Below are 25,866 nucleotides of genomic sequence, written 5' to 3' on the forward strand. Positions count from 1 at the left end.
GAAGCGTTGCGGAGATTGCGTTGAGAGCGGCTGAGAGCGTCAAAAGGTTGGGCATTCCTCAACTTTATGCAAATTTCGAGCGCAAAACGCCGGCGACAACCAATCGCTGTGAAGAGTAGGCAAGGCAAGATTATGACGCGTGTTTCTGAAACTGGTGGATTGCTGAGCTGAAAACACATTATTGAAAAAGTCAAGCAAAAGTAAATGTACTTTGCATGTTTTCATTATATGCTACAGTTTAGTTTTCGAACCGCCATTAAAAGAAGACAATGGAACATAAATAGGGTGTGTGTGTGTGTGTGTGTGTGTGTGTGTACCTGGTATTTATCACGTTGTGGGGACCAAATGTCCCCACATGGATAGGAATACCAGTAGATTTTGACCTTGTGGGGACATTTCTCAGGTCCCCATGAGGAAACAGGCTTATAAATCATGCACAATGAGTTTTTTTGATGAAGTAAAAGTGTGCACAGTCTCCTGTGAGGGCTAGGTTTAGGTGTAGGGTAGGTGTAGGGCGATAGAAAGTACGGTTTGTACAGTATAAAAACCATTATGCCATGGAATGTCCCCATAAAACATGTAAACCCAACGTGTGTGTGTGTGTGTGTGTGTGTGTGTGTGTGTGTGTGTGTGTGTGTGTGTGTGTGTGTGTGTGTGTGTGTGTGTGTGTGTGTGTGTGAGAGTTTTTACTTCTGAGAGCGCAGAAAGTGAAATCACGCTGAATGAGTGTCAGCTGACTTTGGTCACAGGACTTTTGGGAGAGCATCACACAAAACCTCCAGCGATCCTTCGTATTTTAGAGGCACTAGCCCACTCTAACCACCTCTGATCTTTCTCTTTTTGTTTCTGTTGTGAACTTTCATTCCTGTGTGACTAAGTGAGTTTTCCCAGACGATATTGATGTCCATTTGATTTGGTGATGCTGAGTCTCAGCTGACCTGACGTCCCCTTATTTCTGTTTGCATGAGAAGGGCGTTCTGAGTGTGCATCCACCCCTCAATGTGTGTGTGTATCTTTTTGTCTGATCATGTTGTATGTGTTGCTGATTGTTCTTGATGTTGGTGATCTCTGTGAGTGAGAATCTCGATGTGAGGGCAGTATGTGGTGGTTTCAGCAGGGGCTTTGTGCTCTCCCGGTGGCTCTGGTTATCTGGTCATCCGCTACGTTTCTCATCTCTTATTCCACAGCGGTTGTGTTGGGCCATGCCGACCTACTTGTTCCATATATAAGGTACATTTTTCCGTTTTGTTCTTGTTTCCATTTGTAGACGTCCATGAGCAGTCATGCATCATTCAAGACTTTAAATTTGGGTGTGAGAAACATCCAGCTTGGAATGTATAAGGTAAAATTCAATCATGCATTTTTTATTGTAATATGACTTTTAAGAATTTGATGGGTTTAAATCAGAGACATGCTGTGAAATACCAACTTTAGTCGACTGCTTCAAAATCATACTTTTTTTTATTTTTTATTCCTGTCATCTGTCAAACTGTGTTTATTAATTTTGTTTGTAGTGACACAGGTACTGAGGTTCCTGAACGCTGTGTGTTTGGCTTCATGCTGTCAATCTCAGCTTTCTTAGGTAATTGCTTCTTTTCCTTTTAAGGTTTGTATCCTGCCAAGGGGTTTTAGTTTAAATTCACTGGTTTATTTTAGTTTTAATGAGTTTGAAAAGTATGCAAATGCTGTTTTGTGCATAAACTACCAGTCAAAAGTTTTTGAATAGTAAGATTTTTTATGTTTTTTTAATGTTTTGCATTTATTTGATCCAAAGCACAGCAAAAACAGTAAAATGTTGAAATACTATTTACTATTTAAAAAATGTTTTCTATTTGAATATATATTAAGATGTAATTTATTCGTGATTTCAAAGCTTAATTTTTAGCATCATTACTCCAGTCGCATGATCCTTTAAAAATAATTCTAATATTCTGAAATATTCTGAAAAAAAAAAACTATTATGTTGAAAACAACTGAGTATAAATTTTTCAGGTTTCATTTTCAGAATGTTCAGAAGAACAGCATTTATCTGAAATAGAAAACGTTTGAACATTATAAATGTCTTTATTATCACTTTAGATCAATTTAAAGCATCCTTGCAAAATAAAAGTATTAATTTCTTAATTCACAAAAAAAGTATATACTGACTCCAAACTTTTGAATGGTATAGTGTATAATGTTACAAAATGCTGATCTTTGGATCGTGCTATTCATCAAAGGAAACTGAAAAAATTGTACTTAACTGTTTTAATTATTACAAATAATAATAATAAATGTTTCTTGAGCAAATCAGTATATTAGAATGACTTCTGAAGGATCATGTGACACTGAAGGCTGGAGTAATGATACTAAAAATTTAGCTGATCACAGGAATAAATTAAATTTCAAAATATATTCAAATGGAAAGCAGTAATTTTAAATGTTAAAAATATTAAAATTTTCAATATTTAAAATTTTGTACAGTTTTTGCTGTAATTTAGATAAAATAAATGAAGGCTTGTGAGCAGAAGACATTTCTTTAAAAAATATTAAAACTCTTACTGTTCAAAAACTTTTGACTGTTAGTGTAATTTTTAATTTTTTTAGAAATAAATTTTGAGTAATCGCATGTCAAGTCAACCAGAGGTCCCTGGGTAAAACAGAAACTGATAATTTATGTCTTCTGGTGAAATAAATACATAAATGAAGAAGAAAGACAGCATATTAAATGTAATGAATGAATTTTTACTGAGTAATTTTGTAAAGAGGGGTCTAAATGAAAGCTTTCCAGCTTTTCACTGAGATTCTGAGCCACATTATGGGGAGCAAAAATTACTTTAGAAAGATGGCAGGATGGCAACAAATATTGCTGAAGTCAGGAGATTTTACTAACAGACCTACCAATCTCTATAAATACATAATTTATACAGAGACTGGTAAATCTGTTAGTAAAATCTGCTGACTTTAGCAATCTTTGTTGCATCACACACACTAATAGTGACAGTTTAAAAGTTTGCATGGATGTCACTCAAGAAGTATTAAATATATCTAAATTTCCATTACTTTGTATAGAGCTGATAGTTTTTCATTTAACGAGTAATATCTGAAGAACAAATAATGTTGAAACTAGAAATGTATCTTTATGTACCCACTATCGAAACAGTTGCCCAGTGCATAAATATTATCTTCCCACATTAAACATGCCTGTAAACATGCACTTTAGTTGTGCTATCCTTACTATTATAACTATTAACAAACTTTAATTTGGGTATATTTATTTTTAAGGCCCTGTATGGTTCAGTTCCAGATATGAAGATCTCAGTGTGGCTCCATGCATATTGTTTAATTTTACCCGTTTTAATTATGGAAAACCAAATGAGGTTTTGTGTTTATCTAATCATGATTGTTGATCATCGCAAAAATGCAAAAAAGAATAGCAACCCAGGGTTTAGGAATGTACAGTATGACACGTTTGATTATGTATAGGATTTATACTTGCTATTTCTTTGCCTTTCTTCAGAAAAAAAACCAAAACAAAAACATTACAGGTCCACTGCAGTGCTTTGAAACACGCAGCAATATTCCATGTGTTGTTGTTATTTAAACTGAAACAGGAAGACAGGACGAGACATATGAAGCAGTCCCGTCAATTTTTAAATAGCCAATAGCGTTTTGTTTATATCACAGCTTAAGCCAGAGCCGTTTAACACTGTATAACAGCCACAATTACAATCAAAACCATACTTCTTACGCCCCAATGGAAAGCATACTTATACTGAATTTTTCCTAGTCCCCTATATAGTGCACTACGTGAAAAAACTATAGATTCACCATGCAGAAAATACAAATTCTGTGATCAAGTGACCAATTTCAGTCTGACTTCAACGTCTATTTATAGTGTAAAGGGTGGGACGCTTTGGATTCTAGAGAGCATTTGATTGGATGAGAAGCTGAAGTGCAGGGTGATGTTATCAAAATCGTTTATCCATATTGCCGGAAGTTATAGATTGTTCATTTTGTATCTTCTAAATGCAGATTTTGTCATTGTTTTGTGAATTATCGCAACCAAGTAATATGTGTTTATGTGACAAAGGCATAGCTAGCTAGCAAACTGTAGACAGTAACTCGCGACTGAAAGGGTGAACCACTGATGCTAATGCTAATGCTAATGATGTTAGCTCCAGACATGATTTTAGGCTTGTCCGAAAAATCCAGATCACAAAAAAGCTGAAAACTATTTAACGGTCTAACTCTGATAGTTTACAATCTAACATTTATAATGTGTTAAAGGTGCCATAGAATGCATTGATACTATATTTTAAATTGTTCTGATATCTACATAGAAGGTATATGGCATAGGAAAGGGCAAAAAATCTCCAGAAACGGTTTTACAGGTCCATTTACAACCCTAGGATTTGTCCCTAGAATGAAATGCTCTGTTATTGCCTTATTTGGAAGATTCATGAATACTAATGATGAGCTCTGCTCTGATTGGCTGTTTCACAGAGCGGCTCATTTCAGTAGCTCACACATGGAGGAAAATATATATTTAATCACAGAGCTTGAACCACTATTAATATGCGGTTCATTGAAACTGCCGTTTTGAATGCACAGTAATTTTACTTTCAATTTAGTGATCGTATGTGTTCTGTGTAACGTTATACTACAGCGGCAGTACTAACCACATAAATTTAGATGCTTGTTAGTGATGCCGCAGTCATCTCTTCATTTATGTAGTAAGTGAAATCTTATGTACTGCAATGTAACAGGCTACCGCTAGCATTAAGCTAACCATTTCCCTTCAGTAGCTCGCCTTATTTTATTAGAACGCCTTATTTGTTTTTCTTGCCGTTCTGAGTAAGTTACAGACACCAACCATCCCTGCACTTAACATCTCCTGCACAACCTGGAACATAACATTTATTCCCTTGATCTGACATTTTCGCTATCGTCCTCGCTTTGTTTTGTTTTTTATCACAATAGCCTAGCTGCAGAACGTCTGATGATTGGGCGATGCAAATGTTGGTGGCTTAACTATTAATGATCGCGACTATTACGTAATAGTCGCTGTTATGTTAGGATTCGCCTATTTTTCAGTGGTCTTTTGCAAACACCAGCTTTATATAAGATGGAGGAAACGATGGTGTTTCAGACTCACGGTATGTCATGTCCATGTACTGAACTGTTATTATTCAACTAAGCCAAAGTAAATACAGTTTTCCATTCTATGACACCTTTAAGAAACAATTGCTCTTTTTAGCTGGGAAGTTTCTGAAATTTGTTCATGTAGCTTAAGTCTGAAAGCATGGAGCTAGAAAGAATAGGGTTTGGATTTAAATCCCAATATTAAAAAATGTGTGTTTTGAATGCACTTTCACTTTAGTCTGTGGATATTTTGAGAGAGGACTGAATCATGTGTTCTCCTGTATGTGTTTTTAGGGTTGGGCACCATGTATGTGCGATATAAACAAGTTCAGGCTTTGATTTCGGCCTCGGAGTCAGGCTTACAGCTGCTGAACTACGCAGGCCTCCTGATGGGCATCTTCAGCACTGTTGGGATGTGCGTTGTGGCCAATTTTCAGGTGACACCCAGAGTTTCATTCTCTGATCTGAGTGTTTAAAGGGATAGTTTACCCAAAAAATGAAAATTCTGTCATTTATTACTCACCCTCATGTCGTTCCAAACCTGTAAGTCCTTCATTCGTCTTCGGAACATAAATTAAGATATTTTTAATTAAATCCGAGAGCTTTCTGACCCTGCATAGACAGCAATGCAACTGACATGTTCAAGGCCCAAAAAAGTAGTAAAGACATCCATAACATAGTCCATGTGACATCAGTGGTTCAATGGTAATTTTATGAAGCTACAACAACAAAACTTACAACTTTATTCAACCATTCTTCTCCCCAGAGTTACCATCTTTTGCCATTATTGATAGTACCAAGATGCATACATGTGGAACATGGAGTATTTTGTCAATGTTCTTGGTAAATTTCTGGGCCTTGAACGTGGTAGAACCCTTGCTGTCTATGCAGGGTCAGAAAGCTCTTGGGTTTCGTCGAAAATATGAGGTTGACTAATGAGGGTGACTAATTAATGACAGAATTTTCATTTTTGGGTGAACTATCCCTTTAATATCAGTTCTCTAAAACGGCCAGTGTAATGTTTTTATATTCCTCCAGAAAACAGATATGATGTCCATCCACCTTTTGGGCGCAGGGCTCACCTTTGGTCCTGGGACATTGTATATCCTAGTCCAGACTGGCATGTCATATCGCATGCAGCCACGTTTCCATGGCAGGGATATTCTTTTGGCACGTATGGCTGTGGGAATGTGGTCGCTTATTAGCATCATTACACGTATCCTTTTGGTCTATATATGGAGTCTTTAAAAATTGTGTCAGTTTGTAATGATTCTATGTATTTCTTATAAACCAGCTGTGTCAGTATTCTTATACCTGTTCTGCTTCTTTGACTGAATCTGTCAGTTTTCATATCCTCTGTGTTAATGTATGATGACCTGCCTGGCGTGGATGTAGCTAATAAGTTACACTGGCAGCCTGGAGAGCGAGTAAGACAGATGATACACTTGATCTGAGTTACTGTACAGTGTCTTTTAATATTTCAACCATAGTACCTATATACATGCTGCACCTATCCACCTTATTTTTTGTGCAAGAGTGGGCGCACAGCCATTTGTAAATTGAATGTATCTGGCTTCCATTGATATCCATTTCCAGCTATTTTTAGCTGTACAAAAAAGCTTCACTGCTTGATATTGCAAACTGGTGTTTCTTACCATTTTATTTGGATGTATCATCTTAATTATGCACACATTGGTTTATCGTGCAAACTGAATACCTTTTACTGCACCTTGTTATTCTCGTCATATCCCTATAGCGGCTAATGAATCAGAAGTCTTGCACATTCAGAACAGAACAAAACAAAACAACGGCTTACTTACACGTTGAAAGGTGGATTTATTTGAGAGATGGATTTATTTAAGATTTCTGGGACCACTGGTAGCTGCTGCATTGTTAATGGATGGGTATAGATGTAAATGTAAACTCTCTTATATTTAAGGGTTTTGTAGCGCACCAGGTCAGTGCTGCAGCTGAGTGGTCTCTGGCATTCTCTTTCATTTGCTTCTTCCTGACGTACATACGAGATTTCCAGGTATGTTCTTTTACTATGGTGGTTCATAAGTCATAATACATCAAATAATGTAAAATTATACATCATTTAGTCAATGCATTAAGAGCTGGGGGTGAAAACTTTCGAAGAGAATGAAGATGAATGAAAATGATGTAAATGCATCAATTGTGCAAAAACTCCCACCCTGTTGAAAAAAACAGCATATGCAGGTTAGGTAGGTTTTGATGCTGATTTAAGCTGGTCCTTTGCTGGTTTATACTGGTCATTTTGCTGGTTTATGCTGGTTCTTGACCAGCACATGACCAGCATAAACCAGCAAAAGACCAGTATAAACCAGCATCGAAACATACCTAACCAGCATCCCAGCATCAAAACTACCTAACCTGCATGCTGTTTTTTTTTCAATTGCAAAAAAGTTATAACGCTCGCATGAGGTGGTTTTTCAGGCAATTCAAAAAAGGAATATTTCGCAAAACAGCAATGGAAAGGTTTTTTTTTCATTTACATATTCCATTAAATATAGCCCAAATCCCACAAAAATCCCTTGCGAGAACATCGGTCAATGGAAACGCCGTCATTTTGCAATACTTTTTAATCATGTTTGTAATCGACATTTATAAAATGGCGCCAAAGTTTTGCGCAAATCTTTAATGGAAACGCAGCTACTGAATGTTTGAACCTTCTGTATAGATTCGTAAGTCCCTCAGTTGTCTTCAGTGTGAAAAGATGGACCTCAAAATCATACAGTCACACTTGAAAAGGGTTCAAATTAGGGCTGCACGATAGATCGTTTCAGCATCGTCATCGCGATGTACGCATGCGCGATAGTCACATCGTGGCAGTCACGATGCAGGGCAAAAAAAAATTACTTTCTATATATCTAAACTTTCTATTCACGGATCTATATTTGTCTAAAATAAAGTAATTAACTCATGTTTAAAGGTTCTTTAAAAACTACAATGCACACGTTGCTTCACCTACTTCATGCATGCAGTCTCTGCGTGCGCATGGCGAAATGAGCGCGGGACGGGAGAAAAGCGCCGAAATGGAAGATTTGGTGCAAAAAGAAACGCATATGGAAGTATTTTGGATACAAAAAGGATGCTGCTGACCAAAAACAGGTGCTTTGTCGGGAGTGCCTGGCAGTTGTTGCCACAACTCGCGGAAACACTACGAATTTAAGGGACCGTTCACATGTCGCGCCTAAAAACGCGTGGAAAACGCTAGGCGCGCCGCTTTCTCCTTCTTTCCAAAGCGCTCTGTACTGTAACTTGAGTGGCAGAGTGGTGTCTGTCGTTGCTAAGCAACCATGACCCGCGCTCTCCTAAATACGCGGAAGTTTCAGCAAAGATAAATAAACAAAGATAAATTTCCAAAACTAAAATTGCTTGCAGTAGCTCTGCTGCTAAAAAATGTTATCCCTGTAACAGCTACGATCAGCTGTTCCTCCATCTTGGCTAAGCTTTTAATATTTTTCGTGAAAGGAAGAAGCTGATTTCCCTTTCATCAGGGTAAAAGCAACATTCATTATTAATTTCATATTAGAGCCTTGATTTGCCTGAATTGACAGTGAATAAGGTGAGTCAAACTGTTTATGAAACTACCCAAAATAAGCTTTAAAAAGTATTTTATTTCAGGTTATACTGTACTTTTACATTTTTTATTCTTTAAAAAATGCTTACAAAATTACCCCAATTATTCTTGAATTATTATTTGATTTTTAAGCAGTTCAAAACAACCTGATGAACATAAATGAATTTGTACACATCGCAATATATATCGCAAGAATAAAATATATTGCAATGTAATTTTTTCCCAATATCGTGCAGCCCTAGTTCAAATACACAAAAATGCTAAAAAAAAAAATAATAATAATAATAATAATTTGTGGGATATGAAGGATTTTTCTTAAGAACGGCGGGCAGTTCAACTGTTCAGGACAAACAATAGACTCATGAACAACTAGCACTAAACTGTGGGTCATTCAGGTAACAGGACAGTATTAAGAATCAAGCGTATGTAAACTTTTGAACAGGGTCATTTTTGTAAATACAGCTATGATTTTCTCTTGTGGACTATAACATCTTTTATGTGAAATATCTTATCCAGGTCAGTACTAAATAAAAAAAACATGCATTTTGGTCAAATAATTGCCATTTAGCAGATTCTGCAAGATGTATGTAAAATTTTGACCTCAACTGTAGATAGCCTAATTTGCATACAGTTTGCAACCTGTTTAACCAAACCTCTTTTTCCCCCCCAGAAAATCACTCTGCGGGTTCAGCCTGTTCTTCAGAGTAATCATCTCTACAACTATCCTCTCTATGAAGAGAGAGAGCAAGTGCGACATGGAGAACGCTCACCTCTGCTGGCTGGTGCCATGTGAAAGACTCTGCCACCTTGTGTCTGACATCGAGCACTGCTGCGGACATTCGGTGTTCCTGGAGAACTTTTCACATTCAGGAGAGGCTTCTGTAACACTATGTTTCTCTTCCTAAGCTTTATGCGTTATTCTGAGAATACTGAGAGAGAGTCTAGGTATGTACAACATTTTTACAGAAGTTTTATCAGCAGAGTAAATACAATATCACACCACTTGTATGAAGTCTTTCTCCTTTTAATTTTAGAAGAAACATGTTAAATATTTTGACATTTCAGTGCTTTTACATTTATTTGTGAAATCTAGAGATGAAATGTACCTTTTATTTAATTTCATTCACTGAATCTGATTTGTTTGCATTTAAAATGTATGTTTTTCCATTCAGGCTGTTTCTACTGGCTCAGTTTCTGTGACATTGATCCTTCTGGTCAAATGTTTCTAGCTAAAACAAGCCTTACACCTGCATTAAATACAGCAGCTTATCACAATAGTTACCCACAACACCCTACAAGACCCGACGCAAATGACAAACAGCAGTAAAAGAATGACAAATGACATAAATAAAAAATAATCTGACATTTAGTTCTATCTACATTCCTTAAAATTATTTACTACCGACTGATTTATTTCACACAAGATTTACAACCAGCTACTTTGGTGAGTGCTTCCACTAGTGTTTCTTGGCTTTCTCTCTCATCTTTTTGTGGTATTCTGCAATCTTTCTGTCAAAAAGCCCTGTAAAAAGGAAAAAGGGAGAAAACATTGACTATATCATTTTTACTATTAACTATTCAAGATTATTTTATATTTGTAGCATCCTCTTCTTAAGCAAAAATACAATAAGTCATTAAGATGACACTATAAAAGACATCTAAATATGACATGTATAATGGGTTTATGTGGAAATAGTTTTAAGTTCAATTAAATTAAACATAATTAACAAAACAAACCAAAAAATCTATTTAATAGTCAAAAGTTTTGGGACAGTAAGCAGTTTAATGTTTTTTAAAGAAGTCTCTTCTGCTCACCAAGCCTGCATTTATTTGATCCAAAATACAGCAAAAGCAGTTATATTGTGAAATATTTTTACTATTATATTTCACTATTTTTAATATTTATACTGTTTTACTATTGTACTATTTATTCCTGTGATCAAAGCTAAATTTTCAGCATCATTACTCCAGTCTTCAGTGTCACATGACCCTTCAGAAATCATTTTCATATGCTGATTTCCTGTTTAAGGATTCTTTGATGAATTAAAAGATCAGCATTTATCTGAAATTAAAAGCTTAAATTTTTCAAAAGCTTGGAGTCAGAAATTATAGAAATGAACACTTTTGTTGTATATAAATATGATTAAGACACATGACGTTACAAAAGATTTCTATTTCAGATAAATGCTGTTCTTTTGAACGTTCTATTCATCAAATAAACCTGAAAATATTCTACTCAGATGTTTTCAACATAATAATAATAAATGTTTTTTTGGAGCAGCAAATCAGAATATTAGAATGATTTCTGAAGAATCATGTGACTGGAGTAATGATGCTAAAAACTCAGCTTTGAAATCAAAGGAATAAATTACAATTTAAAATATAGTTAAATAGAAAAGTTATTTTAAATAGTAAAAATATTTCAAAATTTTACTGTTTTGCTGTACTCTGGATAAAAAAAAAGCAGGCTTAGTGAGCAGAAGAGACTAACTTGAAAAACATTAAAATCTTACTGTCCAAAAACTTTTGACTGGCAGTGTACACAGTAAAAAGATGCTATTAAATTATTTATAATATATATCTTTATGTTGTTTCTACATTAATTTCAAGATACAGTGTGAAAATATATCATATTTATATGAATTTTAATGTTATGTCAAAGTGCGTGTCTTACCTGTGCCGTCCTGAGAAGCAGGTCTCTGTTCCATTTCCTGAATGAAGAGGTCGAACATCTGCGTCTGTACAAATTTCTTCACAAACCGCCGTGTGCTCTTGGATTCTATGGATTTACAGAAATTTGTTCGCTGGAATTCGCCCCGCTGGTCTTTGCCGTTCCGCACAATGTACTTAGCGAAGTGGCCGGCAGTCTTGATAAAGAATGGCAGGAAAGCTTCTGGGACCACCTGGTTCAAATCCTCAAGACCTGAAGATGATAAATGATATAAATACATGGGTTATTAGTTTTTTTTAAATACTTGATTTTTACATTTCTGCTATTGTTGAGAAAATTATATGCTGTTTCTAGAGTGCAACTGTGATTATTTATACTACCAGTCAAAAGTTTGATTGATTTTTGAAGATTTTTAATATTTTTAAAGAAGTTTCTTCTGCATTTATTTGATCTTAAGTACAGCAAAAACAACAACATTTTGAAATATTTTTACTTTTTAAAAGAGCTGTTTTGTATTTGAATATTTTTTAAAATGTCATTTATTCCTGTGATTTCAAAGCTGAATTTTTATTAATCATTACTCCAGTCACATGATCCTTCAGAAATCATTCTAACATTCTGATTTGCTGCTCAAAAAACTTTTGTTTTTATTATTATGTTGAAAACAGCTGAGTAGGTTTTTCCAGGTTTCTTTGATGAATAGAAAGCCTTTTGTAACATTATAAATGTCTTTATCATCACTTTTGATCAATTTAAAGCATCCTTTCTAAATAAAAGTACTAATTTCTTTCCTAACAAAAAGTTGGTTTGAATGGTATAGTGTATAATGTTTCAAAAGCTTTTTATTTCAGATAAATGTTGGTCTTTGCTGATCTGTCTATTCATCAAAAAATCCTGAAAAAAATGTACTCAACTATTTTTTTTCACTTTTCTTTTACTGTTTTTGCTGTACTTTGGATCAAAAAAAAAATGCAGGCTTGGTGAGCAGAAGATACTTCTTTAAAAAAACATCAAAAATCTTACTGTTCAAAAACTTTTGACTGGTAGTGTATGTAGCAATGTCATGGTGTCTTGCGACTGTGAACATGAAACTTTGATAACAATAGTGTAATATGCATTTTCAGAAAGTAATATTAGCAGATATTAAAGACACATTATATGATGTCTGGACATGTATAATATTGACAGAGGTGCTGGGTTTTGTTAACAATTGTAACACAGTGGACAAGCAGTGTTGCCATGTCTGCTTAATATAAGTTTTTTTGGGCTTATATTTCATAATAATCTCTTGTAAATATTACCACTTGTGGATTGCATTTTTGAGCTTATTTACAAAACAAAGCAGTGTATTTTGGCTAGTTTAGGACAATTAGTGGCTAGTGCCAAATAGCTTATTTTTTAGCTTTTATTTTAGAATCACCTGCTGGGTTTTCTAGCAAAATCTGGCAACACTCTTTAAATCGTAATGTAATTGAGAAGATTTGATCATTTATGTCCAATTGCCAATGATATAGGTACACCATCCATGCAATGTTGCATCTGTCACATGACAAATGAACGAAAGTCTTCAATAATCATTTAATAATATATATATATATATATATATATATATATCTTTGGTCGCTTTACAATGTTTTACAGAATTTGGTCAAAGATTGTGTATGTGGAAGAGTTTGGGGACTGTTAAAAATAAAACGTTAAAATTAACAAAATGACCTGAAACAAAAATAGTTCAATTGGCTCAACGACATTCAAAGATGAAGTTCTTAACACTGGGTAACACTTTACTTATAGCCTTTGTAGAATGCATTATAAAGTGTTATTAAAGGTTTTAACTCATTAAAATTATTCATAATTTCCATTGTAATAAATTATATATTGACGTGAATAATTCTAACAATCTACAAATCTAAAATGTATAGCTTAACAATTGATAATTATTCATGAGATTGTACAATGCATTGTAATGTGGATTACAAGGCATAACTAATGCATTAAAACTACTTTTATAATGCATTATACATAAAGGCTTTAAGTTAAGTGTTACTGAAAATTGATTAAAACAACTCCACCAAATATGAAGTAAAAACGCTGCTTACTTGAGTTCTCGTTTTTGGCACTGAGGGCCTGCTTGATTTCATCTTTGAGTTTGTGAGGTAATATTGTGTCCTCATCTCCCATCTGTTTAGAGAAACATTTCAACCACAGTCATCCACTCTATATCAGTCACTTTTCAAGGCAACAAATTATAAGAGGCCCTCTATGATTTAAGCATGAACTTACACACTTGATAAATGTCTCCTTCCTGCCTTCTGACAAGTCAACAACAAGCAGCTGGGTGAGGAGATGAATTTAGAATATCAGCTTGCAGCGTTTGAAATATAAATTGCTTGCAATGTGTTAACAATGTCACAAGTCAGGTCACTCACCTCGGTCTGGTCGGTGACCTGATCTGCGAGTTTCTTCTGAACACCCAGCAGGTATGGTGTGGGTGCCATGACGACGTCAATTAGGATCTCGGGAACGATGGAAATGAGCGTGTGCTGCCAGATGAATGGATATAGGAGAACAGCCACTGCGTGGATCACCTGAGACAACGTCCTGCAGAGATAAAACAGGTTTGGGTTATGGGTTATACGTGTACGTATAAATCAAAGCAAAACGTAACACTTGTGTATGTGGTGTGTGCATGGGTGGTTGTTTTAGTACCCAAGCTCCTCAGCGATGAAGACGATCCTCCGCTCTAGTACAATAGCAGCAAACACCTGGAGCACCTCCTCATCTGACAGGCATTTGAACAATGTGCGGAAATCTACATGCTCCAGCCAGGAGTCTGTTGGACGAGTCAAGCTGATGATCTACAGAGAGATACACAGATACTTTATTATAGGTACAGTACATTATTTAAAAAACTGTTGAGGATTCATTCAAAATGTGTCTTAGCAGTGTGTCGACACATATAAAAATCTATTCACTCCTTTTTTTTAAATCCCCAAAAACCTAAACAGTGTCAATTATCAAGCCGTTTTGATTTTCTAAGCAGTTTGGCATAATTCTGCTTAGGTCCCGCCCACAACTGCTGACGGACCGCCCTGTATTTGCATATTTTCGCCCTCAGCCTGTTGTACACTGTCCGCCATTTTCTCCACACTCGAGCAGCTGTGCAACAATGTCTTGTAAGCAATGCAGGTGTTTTGTATTTGGATGTAAAAGTGAACATACTGTATGAATCTTCATTTTCTCCTAACATCGGAGCCACTGAGGATGCAGTGGATTAGTTTTGTTTTTGATGGTATCGCTCCACCGAATACACAAAAAAAAAAGAGAGGGGCAGGGTGAGCAGTAGCGAAAATTCGGTTTTGGTTTTGGTTTCGATTTCGGCTTTAAACGATCATGAAAATGCAGTATTCGAGATGAAACGATTATTGCACCACATTCCGCCCCTTACCAGTGGTGCGATTTCGCTCCTCAATAAAAGCCTAATTTCACATGCAAATCAGCAAAATCATGTAACGTGACTTTCATAAAATGGGACGTGCTTGATTTATTAATGTTTCTTTGATGATGTGTTTTTAATAGCGAGTAAGAGAACTTGCGCTGTTCTGTGTATGTGCTCAGAGACCGAGCAGAACATCTTTTAGCTCAAAGTGCGCGTCTTAACGGTCAAATACACGCAAAAATATTTCAAAATGAGGCGCTTGGTGATTATTCATGTAAACCCTTGTCAGTTATGTCTTAAATGATCATAAACGGTTGAGAATGAAAATACGTGTGTGTAACAGTATATTGGATCCGTGTGGTACTTAAAGCGGCAACAAATAATATTCCTTCTGCCGTCTCTGTGCTTAATATTAATAAAACGTCAAAATACAAAGAGAAAAATCACTCACTGCTCTTAACGACTTTTGTAGTGTTAATAAGAAACAATGAATGTTTAACTATTACAGTGAAGACGCTGTTTTATTTTACATTCAAATAATTACATTCAATTAGACTACTTCAGACTTGCATAAAAGTATTCAGGAATTTTTTTGTTTTTTTTGCTGTATTGCTATCTTAAAATTAATCAGTAATATAAAGTTTTGGACCCAGTCATAATCGTGTTAAATAACCGTGATTACAGTACTGACCAAAATAATCGTGATTATGATTTTTTCCAAAATCGAGCAGCCCTAGCAGAAGCTTATTATCATTTAAAGAGCACCAAAAAGGGTCGCTGTGAACAGAGCTGTTTTTGACTAGGTAAAAAAAAAGGGTGTTGTTTTACACGACCATTGAGGAATTTTAACCAAAACATTTCATGAAGACCCTAAAGAATTACACCAACTTGTGGCAAATGGGCATCTGATATTTCTTTTATTTCATGTTTAGCAATTTTGTGTGTTCTGATAAATAGTTTGAAGTGTATTAGTGATTCATTTGAATCATTGAATAATTTGAATAATGTTTTAGTCCCTATATTTTCCACACAGTAATATAAATTTTTTGTTCTTTAGTTTTATTAGTTGTATAGCTGTACAGTCAGTTCTGTAAAACTGGCTTATAGTTAAGTACTTTTTTTTGTAATTTGTAGCTAACTACCTAATGCAACTATAACAGAAGGTTCAAATGCTCATTGATGTCTCATAAGGAAACACAATGCATTAAGAGCTGGGGGGTGAAAACTTTTGGAATTCGAAGATCAGGATAAATTTAACTTGTTCTGTCTTCTGGGAAACATCTAAATCTTCTGTAGCTTCTGAAGGGCAGTACTAAATGAAAAAAAAATATATGATATTTAGGCAAAATAAGAAAATTCTTCATTCTGTTCAAAAGTTTTCACCCCCAAGCTCTTAATGCATAATTTTTTGTTCTGAAGCATCAGTGAGCGTTTGAACCTTCTGTAATAGTTGCATAGGAGTCCCTCAGTTGTCCTCAGTGTGAAAAGATGGATCTCAAAATCATATAGTCATTGTTGGAAAGGGTTCAAATACACAAAAATGCTGAAAAACTAAAGAATTTGTGGGACCTGAAGGATTTTTCTGAAGAACAGCGGGCAGTTTAACTGTTCAGGACAAACAAGGGACTCATAAACAACTATCACTAAACAAAAAAACACAGCTGTGGATCATTCAGGTAACAACACAGTATTAAGAATCAAGTGTATGTAAACTTTTGAACGGGGTCATTTTTATATATATTTAACTTTTACTTTCTCTTATGGACTATATGTAAACGTCTTTTACATAAAATATCTTATTCAGGTCAGTATTAAATAAAAAAATAACATGCATTTTGTATGATCCCTCTTATTTTGGTAAAATCATTTACATTTTGCAGATTCTGAAAGGTGTAGGTAAAATTTTGACCTTAACTGTAGAAAGATAAATGTCAAATAAAATCACGGATGTGGTGAAAATAATTCCACATGGGTTTTTATAATAATGTGACGTATATGCGGATCCCTTGATTGGAATGTTCCATAGAAAATGTGCTAGAAGAGAATTTCGAACAGAGCTGAGTCAAGTTGGTACAAAGAATGAGGACATACCTGCATGAAACAGCTCATCTTTGACCCTTTCCCCTGAGCTATTACTTCACTCACTTCAATTTCCTGCTGTTTTTCAAGAGCTGAGGAGATGTGTGTTTGTGGACAGCATGTCTCAGCCTGCCTGGCCGCTTGTTTGGAATTAGAGACGTATTACTTCCCACCTCCTTTAATGTACTGTAATTAACACTCTATGGTTTAAAATTACTGGGGAAAATACATGGAAAACCAGCTTTTATTCTCTTCCACGATTTCACACCCTCATTCGATTTCCTCTTCCCCTTTTTTGTGTTTAATAGGAAATGATGTGCTAACACCAGTTTTTCGGTTTTCGCTGTTGACTCAACTGAAGCAAAGACAGTGGAAATGGAAAGTGTACCTGCTGGCTTTCCAGACTTCATCTGTAAGTCATGTCTTACAATAACCACAATTGTGAGTCACTGTTTAGACAACAGTGTCAGGACTAAAAGTGTGGCATGTACAATATGGAGTCACTCTAATCCTAGTCTCAGACAGATTTTTTTGGGATGAATTAAATAGTGCTGCCAGTCGATTAAAAAAACTGATTAATCGCACATTTTTTTCTAAAATTAACAATAAAAAGTATTTAAATATACTTTTTTATTGCAATAATTTTACATTCAATTTTCAAATGAATGTAGAAACAGCATAAAGACATATTTTAAATGTTTGTTAAATACTTTTTATGACTGAAGGTAAGTATCAGTGATACCAATATTACTGGAATTTTTCCCCCTAATATTTAACCATTGGTTATAGCCATTTAACATTACAGTATAATTGAGAGCTACCAAATGTAACATTTATTAGACTTTTAAAAATAACAGCTTCTAATTTAAGTGAACTTTAAAGTGATCTGCACATAAACCCATATTTTCACCAGTGTCCTTCAGCACGTAGGAAGTATACAGAAACTGAATAAATTTGATATAAAATGTATATGAAAATGTAGCTATGTGCAGTAATATTGAAAACTGAGAATGTGACACATCATGATATTTAGTTGATAATGAAAATCGTAATTAATTCATTTGGATCTTGAAACCAGTGAAGATTCACACCCCTAATTTTAAGATGGCAGTACTGACATACAGAGATTCAAACTATAAACAAAAAGCATAGAAACAGCAATTTTACATTTTGCTAAAATGTAAATTGACTTAAAAAAAAAAAACTTTTAAATGTGATGTGGTCAATAATTTGGATGCACCTAACTTTTGTGCTGAAAAAAAAGAAAAAAAGTTGCAACCAGTGCAAAAAGTTAGTCTAGAGCCATGGCTTGGTTATTAGGTTATTTGGCTGCTATTACTTTAAGAGCTACCGCTGCTGAGCAACACGTGGATCTGACATGCATGCTCGTAGTTTAATTCATGCTTTAATATAAAATGTTACAGGCTACAGTGCCGCATTTGTGCATAAAAAAATAAAGCGTGCATGCTACGAGCACAGTATAGCTGACAGGAAAATTCGTTTTTACTGAAATATGGCCTGACAACATCTCATCTGACCACAGTTCACTGTTGTTCTACTGAAGCTGCCTCATCACCTGTACCTTTCCAGCGCTCAGGCCTGGTGCTAAAGTGAACTTGGAGTGAGTGTTTAAAAAGTCTCCTGTTTGATGTGGTCGTAAATAAATGCACTTCTTGTGACGAAAAAAAAGACACAGAAGCAACAGTTGTGCCCCTGCGTTAACGGCGGTAAATATTTTTGACAGCACTAAATTAAAAACACTAGGGCTATCTTCAGACTTTCTAGTCATTCTGACAACCCTTAAGATTTTGAAAAATTGTAGTTTTATCATTAGTTCTTACCTCTGTGCCTCTTTCTGGAATAAAGCTTTTGATATTAACAGTGTTTCCAGGGGCAGGAAACGGAGACTCCCTCAGGCTCTGCATAAATGGGTAAATCATGGCCATGGAGATTTTTCTGCGCTTCTCCACCTCATCAAAGATCTAAAATATCAAGCAGACAGATTTAACAAAAAGGATGAATTCAAGAAAAAGACCAAAAGATCAAATCACGAAGAGAAATCGGTTCTCAATTAAAATAACAGGTGGAAAAACTGAAATATACGGTTTATATAAATATAAAGTTTGATCAGTACGTTTTTTTCTTTTTAATTAAAAATTTTATTCAGTAATACAATGAAATTGACCGAATATTAATCAAAAGACAGTTATAATTTATATATAATTATAAAATTCAGCTTTGCATCACAGGAATAAGTTACATTTGAAAATGTAAAGAGAAAACAGCTATTTTAAAAAGACGTTTGAATGGTAGTGTATGTGCATCTATATGGAAGAGCAATAAACACATAACACCATATGTGACCCTGGACCACAAAACCAGTCTTAGGTAGCACGGGTATATTTGTAGCAATAACCAAAAAATACATTGTATGGGTCAGAATATTTCTTTTATGCCAAAAGATCATGTTCCAATAAGATATTTTGATAATTTCTTACCATAAATATATCAAAACTCAATTTTTGATTAGTAATATGCATTGCGAAGAACCTCATTTGGACAGCTTTAAAGTTAATTTTCTCCATATTTAGATGTATCTCGGCCAAATATTATCCTCTCCTAACAAACCATACATCAGTGGAAAACGTATTCAGCTTTCAGGTTTGGTGGTATAAATCTCAATTTAAAGAAAATACCTATATGACTGGTTTTGTGGTCCAGGGTCACATAAATATTTAAGTATAAGCGTCAACAACTTTTCAAACACCCACATTTTGAATATTTCCATTTCTTTAAGATCACATTAGCTTTAGTCATATCACATTAGTCACATAACATCCGTCTTTGATGTTTGTCCTGAACAAACAAGCTAATTTCCAGCCATGCGAGAGCATTCACCTAAAAAAAGTACCTGAACAAAGTTCAGCTCAAACAAACAAAACATACTTCAATAACTGTACCGTTAAGCTCAGACAGCTCAACAAGCAGACAACCTATTTTAAACTACTAAATTACTTTATATTATTAAAGACAGTAAACTCTGAATTAATACTAAGTCAGCAAAACAAAAGGCAATTCTCTCAAAAACTGACGATTGTGCAGTAAATTATGATGTTTACCTTGGAAAAGAGTCCGAAGCAGGCTAAATTACTGATGATACAGTAGGCCTCAGGCAGACGAGCACCCTTCCCATCAGGCTAATTAAGAAAAGAGCAACGACAAGAGAAGCCAGCTTTAGAAACACTAAAAAACACTTTAATCGCATATGAGTGTTCTTTGGAAAGAGCTGACCTTATCTATTCATCTTTTCATGCATTACAAATTTTCAGAAGAAAATGTAAGTGTGATTTCCCTGTTGCTATGTTGCAAGAGTGTTATTGTTAGTTTAACACATAGGAATAGGGATTCATTCGAATGAGTAATGGGCAGTGATGAGTATGAGCATAAATAACAGGAAGTATCACTAATGAGCCTAGTCAACATTTACCAGTAGCCTCCTACAGTATCCATTCTTCCTCGTTCCATCAACATCTGTAAGCACGAAAGAGAATGTTTCACTGTGAAATAGAGAAAAAGAGAGACCATGAAAATACAGTTTCTGCCTCCACAGGGCATGCTGGGAGAAACAACTGCGTGTGTGGTTACAGTACCTGGGATATTCTGTTAAGGGAGCCCAGTTTACACCCTCTGGAAAGCAAAAGAGAGTGAGCGCCTTTAACGTCTTCTCTTCCTCCTCCTTCTGAAATCGCACCATTCCATCTTTCTGTACTCAACAGACAGAAAAAGTCAAATGGAGAATAAGATTTCATTAATACGCATTAGGCACAGAAAATGAAAGGATTTGTCACGTCTACATGATCGCCTCATTCGTGATATCTTTTCATCATATATATTTTTTAATGTTTAACATGGTAAAATTGGTTTTAAATGCAAAGTGAATTTACAGTAAATCCTTTTGCAAGATTTATATGAGCCATTCTACAGAATTGATGCAAACTGCTGTCCCACAACCAAAAAACACATATAAAAAGCATTTAAGTATTCAGTTCTTAGATGTTTACTAAGTTCTCTTTATTATCTATTGAAACCCACAGTAATATTTAAAATAGCAGTAAGCTTAATATATAGAAAATCATCATTTATTTGGTACTTTCATTTGGGAGGTGGCTGTCCTGAACCCTAACCCCTAAATTTTAACTTATGAAAATGATTTTGAAATTTATTCCATTGTTGTTTTTAAAAATATCTTTTTGAAGTTCAAGTGAAGTAAAAAAAAAAAAATATTTATTTTATATTTTCTTATAATACTTTATGTAAAAAAAAAAAAATCTGCATTTTTGTCACTACTAAAAACAGTGTATGTTTTATGTTTTAGTCCACTGGCTGAGATTAACTACACCCCTACATTTATGATCAGGAAATATTCATGTGTCTCACTCTCTCATAGCCACATGGTGCGTAGATAGGCCCCTTAATTTTTGAGGTAAATGTGTTCAAAAGTCTGAAAACACCAAACACCTTTTTTTTCTACAATTAAGCACACTTTTTTTCTGAGGTATTCCATATCATTTAGTTTTTATGTGTACAACTGTTCAGAACTGTGCTAGCTAACCATGTGCTGATTAGCATTTTTGAGCTAGGGTCAAAAGTATATAAAATTGTCACTAAATAGTCACAACCGAAACATTTAGTGAAGTTTCGGTAGTGACATCTTTGTTTTTTTTTAGGTTTTATCCCATAAAATTGTCACTACCAAACAGTCACAACCAAAACATATCATCATTGTTTCGGTAGTTGCAAAAGGGCCTAACTGTTGTTTATTTTTATAAAATGTTGTTTATTTCCCTTGAATAAAGGAGTATGTGTTTTAGTATGCAAGTTAAAATTCTGTAATGTGATGTGGTCGCTACCGAAAATGTGCAGTCACTACCAAAACATGGGATGTTTTATCAAAAATAAAGTATACTGAATTATAAACTAAGATGTTATGATATTTTTGGTTCAATGTATATTTAAACTTTGAAATAAGTATGATCAACTTTTTGCATTTTACAAAGAAAAATTAGATTCAAAATACAAGAAATCTTAAAAATCACACTTGAAATATTGCTAAAATTGTTTTTGTAATTGAGTTACCTCTGAGAACTTTTTAATAAAAAAGCAAAAAATATATTTACAAGGTAGATGTAAGCAAAATCATAACAGGTCAATTTAACCCTTCTCATTAAATGATCAATTACTGTGTTTCGGTAGTGACAAATTCGGGGATAGGACAAATATTCCAAAACTTTCTGAAAATACAATATGAGAATTAACTGCACAGTTACTAGAAATGTGTACAATTTGCATACATACAAAATTTGTTGAAAAAGACATCAAAATGTTTCCAACTCTGGCACCAATTCTGCAGAATGGCCTATATAGTAAAAGTTCTGTGCAGTGATTCGAAACACCCAAATTTTACTTAAAACTTGAACACAATCTTCAAGTTGTAGAAGTCTATAACATTCCTCAAACTTTACTAAATCAAAAAATGCAATGCAAACATAAAAAATGTACAGAATTATTACTGGAGGGAAAAAATGCTACATGTGGCTGCATGCAGAGCACACGGTTTGTATGTGTCACCTTAGGGAACTGATAGATGATCTGTGGCTCATATATCCCATCTTTTGTCTTCTTAGGCCGAACCACCACCAGATATTCGAAGAAAAACTGCCCGCTGGCGTATCGCTGCTCCTTTGCCTTTTCTTCCACAGGAGAGAGCTCTGTGCTAGCAGGTAGCTCTGGTTCCTTACCAGTTCCTGCAAAAACACACACATGTTAGCTTCCGTGATGTTTACCTCTTTTTCAAAACAAATCAACACGAATGCTCCAGAACCAAACTAAGACCGTTTTCAATCCAATGCAGAGGATATATACTAGCAAACCAACTGTTTATAAATGTTTGCCTTCTTCTAAAAATGCTGCTCTTCAGAAAGAGCACTTGAAATGCTGATCAAACAGGGAATGCTAAGCCATGAACAAGTACAAACAAATTAGAGATGAGAAAGACGGAGCTCTTCTGTGAATTTCCTTAACATTTCCTTTTGAGCCTGCTTTTTGGCAGCCTCCCCCAACACAGAGCCAACAAAGCCGACAGGAATACCATAGGAGTCCACTAAGTCAGAAAGTCTTGTTCTAGCTTGACTTGCCTCACCATGGAAACGTTCAATGTGCCTTTCTATACAGGACAGAACAATAACTGCTGCTTGTAACTGAAAAGACAAGAAGTGCACTAAAGAAAACAGATGCAAATTGTGCTCTTTGACTCACTTTGTGAACCTCCTTGTGACTTCATAAATGAATTTTAAATGAACAACATATTACAAGCAAATCTTTCTAAATATCTTGGAGTATTTGAGCACATACTCCAAACTTCAGTTCGAAAGACTAATGATTTTAGGCATTTTGCCCTCCGAGACCAGAGAATGAGTCATGCTGAAATGTTTTGACAAGGTTAGCTGCTTTTATATGCAATATAAAGTCAATGACCACGGCTGAAGATAACAGTGTTTTACATAGTCAAGTTTTGTTGTGCATTCATGAAAAATGCTTTTTGTCACTTAAAACATACAAACATACAGATCCGTATGTGATATGTGTTTTATATAAAGCAACACTTGAATAACGTTTCTCACTGTCTTTGCTGATTTTTCCCCGGAAGGACGAAAATAAGGTACTGAACCTCTTCATGGCTCCCATGTCTGGTTGTTCTTCACCTGGAAGAAAGACACCTGAGCAATAAAATGCACAAAACAGAACAATTAATCGATTGCAACCACAGAGAATTGCTCAAGAAGGCTAAGCAGTGTTACGAGAAATGCGTTGATCACTAACTCCTGTTTGGTTATTCACTTCCTTAGCCAAAGAGGTTAGTTTTGACAGCTGAAATGTAAATTGTCATTTCAACAAATGTAATTTATACTTGTTCTCAGGAGTTCCTCACCAGAAACCACAAAAACTCTTGCTTAACCTGCTTTGTTTGTCATTTAAATAGCATACCACATGCCATATAACTGTAAAGAATCAATATCTCTTAATACAATAGTGTGACAGCAACTATTCAACAAGTTTAACAGCATGAGAAATCTAACAAAATTGTTAGCATAAAGTCTTAGACACATGCAGATATAGACAGACAGATGATAGACAGACAGACAGACAGACAGATAGATAGATAGATAGATAGATAGATAGATAGATAGATAGATAGATAGATAGATAGATATAGATAGACACGACATTAAATTAAGAGATGCAGTATATAAAAATATATAGACAAAGTGGATTCTATTATATCATCTCCATTAAATAAGAACATTAATATATAAGCAATTCTTATCACTTACACTATACCGAATTACTAAAGCACAGTGTGTTGAACTTACTCCGGTGTTTACGTGAGTTTGCCTTCGTTCCTCTTCTTTTGACATTAGAGAGAGTAAGTCCGTTCATGTTTGAATCTCTTTGCGTAAAGCTTGTCAAATAAATCGATTTTTACGTCGTTATCTCACAGCAGAGTTTCCCATGGACGCACAAGACCACTGTACTAAAGCGAACGAGTGTGCGCAGCCAACATGTGTACGCGCTGCTGGTGTCCGAATCGCGAATCAATGACTCTTTTTGTTTTTAAAAACGGCTGTTCATTCGAGCCGAGTCGCGAACCGTTTGTGAATCATTTGACTGTTAAGGATTCAAAAAACATAATTTATAAGACGCAATCTAAAATATAAAGATAAATCGCATTGTATAAAAAGTGAAAACAGTGTGGGGCTTCTGTGTTTAATAAATAAAACCATTTAACTGAAATGATCTGTCCGAACGAACCGAATCGTTGAAAAAGATTCGAACGATGTGAATTGCTGACTCGTCTTCAGCTGGAGTTCCTTCTGTTCTCAGCTCCAAAGGTTTATTTGAACCTCATGTACTTTTGGATGACATTAGTGTGAATGACATAATTTATATGACACTACGTTGCATATCCGCGTTTCTGTTTGTCTTTTGATGTCTTTTTGACCAGGTCCCTGCTGAAAAAAACAGCATATGCTGGTTAGGTATGTTTTGGTGCTGGGATGCTGGTTTTAGCTGGTTTATGCTGGTGCTTTGCTGGTTAATGCTGGTCCTTTGCTGGTTTATGCTGGTCAAGGACCAGCATAAACCAGCAAAGGACCAGCATTAACCAGCAACATGACCAGCATAAGGCAACATGACCAGCATAAGGCCTTAGCTGGTTAATGCTGGTCCTTTGCTGGTTTATGCTGGTCAAGGACCAGCATAAACCAGCAAAGGACCAGCATTAACCAGCAACATGACCAGCATAAACCAGCAAAAACCAGCAAGGGACCAGCATAAACCAGCAAAGGACCAGCATATACCAGCTAAAACCAGCATCCCAGCACCAAAACATACCTAACCAGCATATGCTGTTTTTTTTTCAGCAGGGGTGACTCATGTAAAAGAGATTTTGATCTCAATGAGCTAACTTGATAAGGTTGTTAACTTAATAACACTTGCCAACACCAATAACACTACTTTAGGCTGATTTACTTTGGTAGAAATCCACAAGAACATTCTCAGAGACATGTTTTTTTTTTTATCCTCTCAGTATTGAGGTATATAGACTCATATTTCACTTTAGAAGGCTCAAAAGAAGTCTTACCTTTGTTGGTCTCAACTTGGTCTCCATCTGAGAGAGTTCTTCTCTTATCTATGTCGTCTTCTAGTCCTTGAGACCTTTCTGTAGGCCAAGACACAGACAACTGAACTTTGTGCAAGTACCTAAGTAATACGTCTGTATGCCTCTCGCAGTTTATTTACAAAGCAGAGCAAATTTGGATGGCTCGGTGTGTAAACTGAGTGACTCACGTTCACGTCGATCACTTCTGAAAGAAGAAAATAATCTTCTTC

General features: G+C 35.2%; 3 protein-coding genes across 4 annotated transcripts in view; 1 reads left to right on the forward strand and 2 right to left on the reverse strand.

Annotated features, from left to right (window-relative positions):
* The first annotated feature begins 977 nt into the window (after nucleotides 1-977).
* Nucleotides 978-9,553, forward strand: LOC141286806 (DNA damage-regulated autophagy modulator protein 2-like). The gene is made up of 7 exons (XM_073818911.1): nucleotides 978-1,230; nucleotides 1,515-1,582; nucleotides 5,419-5,561; nucleotides 6,163-6,340; nucleotides 6,469-6,551; nucleotides 7,064-7,158; nucleotides 9,377-9,553. Exons 1-7 carry the CDS (start codon nucleotides 1,100-1,102, stop codon nucleotides 9,519-9,521), a joined length of 843 nt encoding a protein of 280 aa, XP_073675012.1. The 5' UTR covers nucleotides 978-1,099; the 3' UTR covers nucleotides 9,522-9,553.
* Nucleotides 9,554-9,734: 181 nt separating this feature from the next.
* Nucleotides 9,735-25,690, reverse strand: dennd2da (DENN/MADD domain containing 2Da). Of its 2 annotated transcripts, none has more exons than XM_073818910.1 (13): nucleotides 25,619-25,690; nucleotides 23,598-23,693; nucleotides 22,546-22,721; nucleotides 20,568-20,680; nucleotides 20,405-20,474; nucleotides 20,037-20,114; nucleotides 18,759-18,899; nucleotides 14,109-14,257; nucleotides 13,829-14,000; nucleotides 13,683-13,733; nucleotides 13,499-13,580; nucleotides 11,403-11,651; nucleotides 9,735-10,250 (listed from the first exon to the last, which is right to left on the reverse strand). In XM_073818910.1, exons 2-13 carry the CDS (start codon nucleotides 23,659-23,661, stop codon nucleotides 10,186-10,188), a joined length of 1,410 nt encoding a protein of 469 aa, XP_073675011.1. In that variant the 5' UTR covers nucleotides 23,662-23,693; nucleotides 25,619-25,690; the 3' UTR covers nucleotides 9,735-10,185. The 2 variants fall into 2 exon arrangements, with proteins under 2 accessions (XP_073675011.1, XP_073675010.1); XM_073818909.1 differs by lacking the exon at nucleotides 25,619-25,690 and adding an exon at nucleotides 24,348-24,520 and having other exon boundaries at nucleotides 9,737-10,250.
* LOC141287730 (SAP30-binding protein-like) overlaps nucleotides 24,635-25,866 on the reverse strand; it is a 10,852-nt gene continuing 9,620 nt past the window's right edge. The window contains exons 6-7 of the mRNA XM_073819865.1: nucleotides 25,619-25,696; nucleotides 24,635-24,642 (exon numbers count right to left, since the gene is read on the reverse strand). Coding sequence (XP_073675966.1) covers nucleotides 24,635-24,642; nucleotides 25,619-25,696 — 86 coding nt within the window. The remainder of the gene's footprint in view (nucleotides 24,643-25,618; nucleotides 25,697-25,866) is intronic.

The sequence above is a fragment of the Garra rufa genome, chromosome 15 (genome assembly GCF_049309525.1).
Source record: "Garra rufa chromosome 15, GarRuf1.0, whole genome shotgun sequence".
NCBI classification, from domain to species: Eukaryota; Metazoa; Chordata; class Actinopteri; order Cypriniformes; family Cyprinidae; genus Garra; species Garra rufa.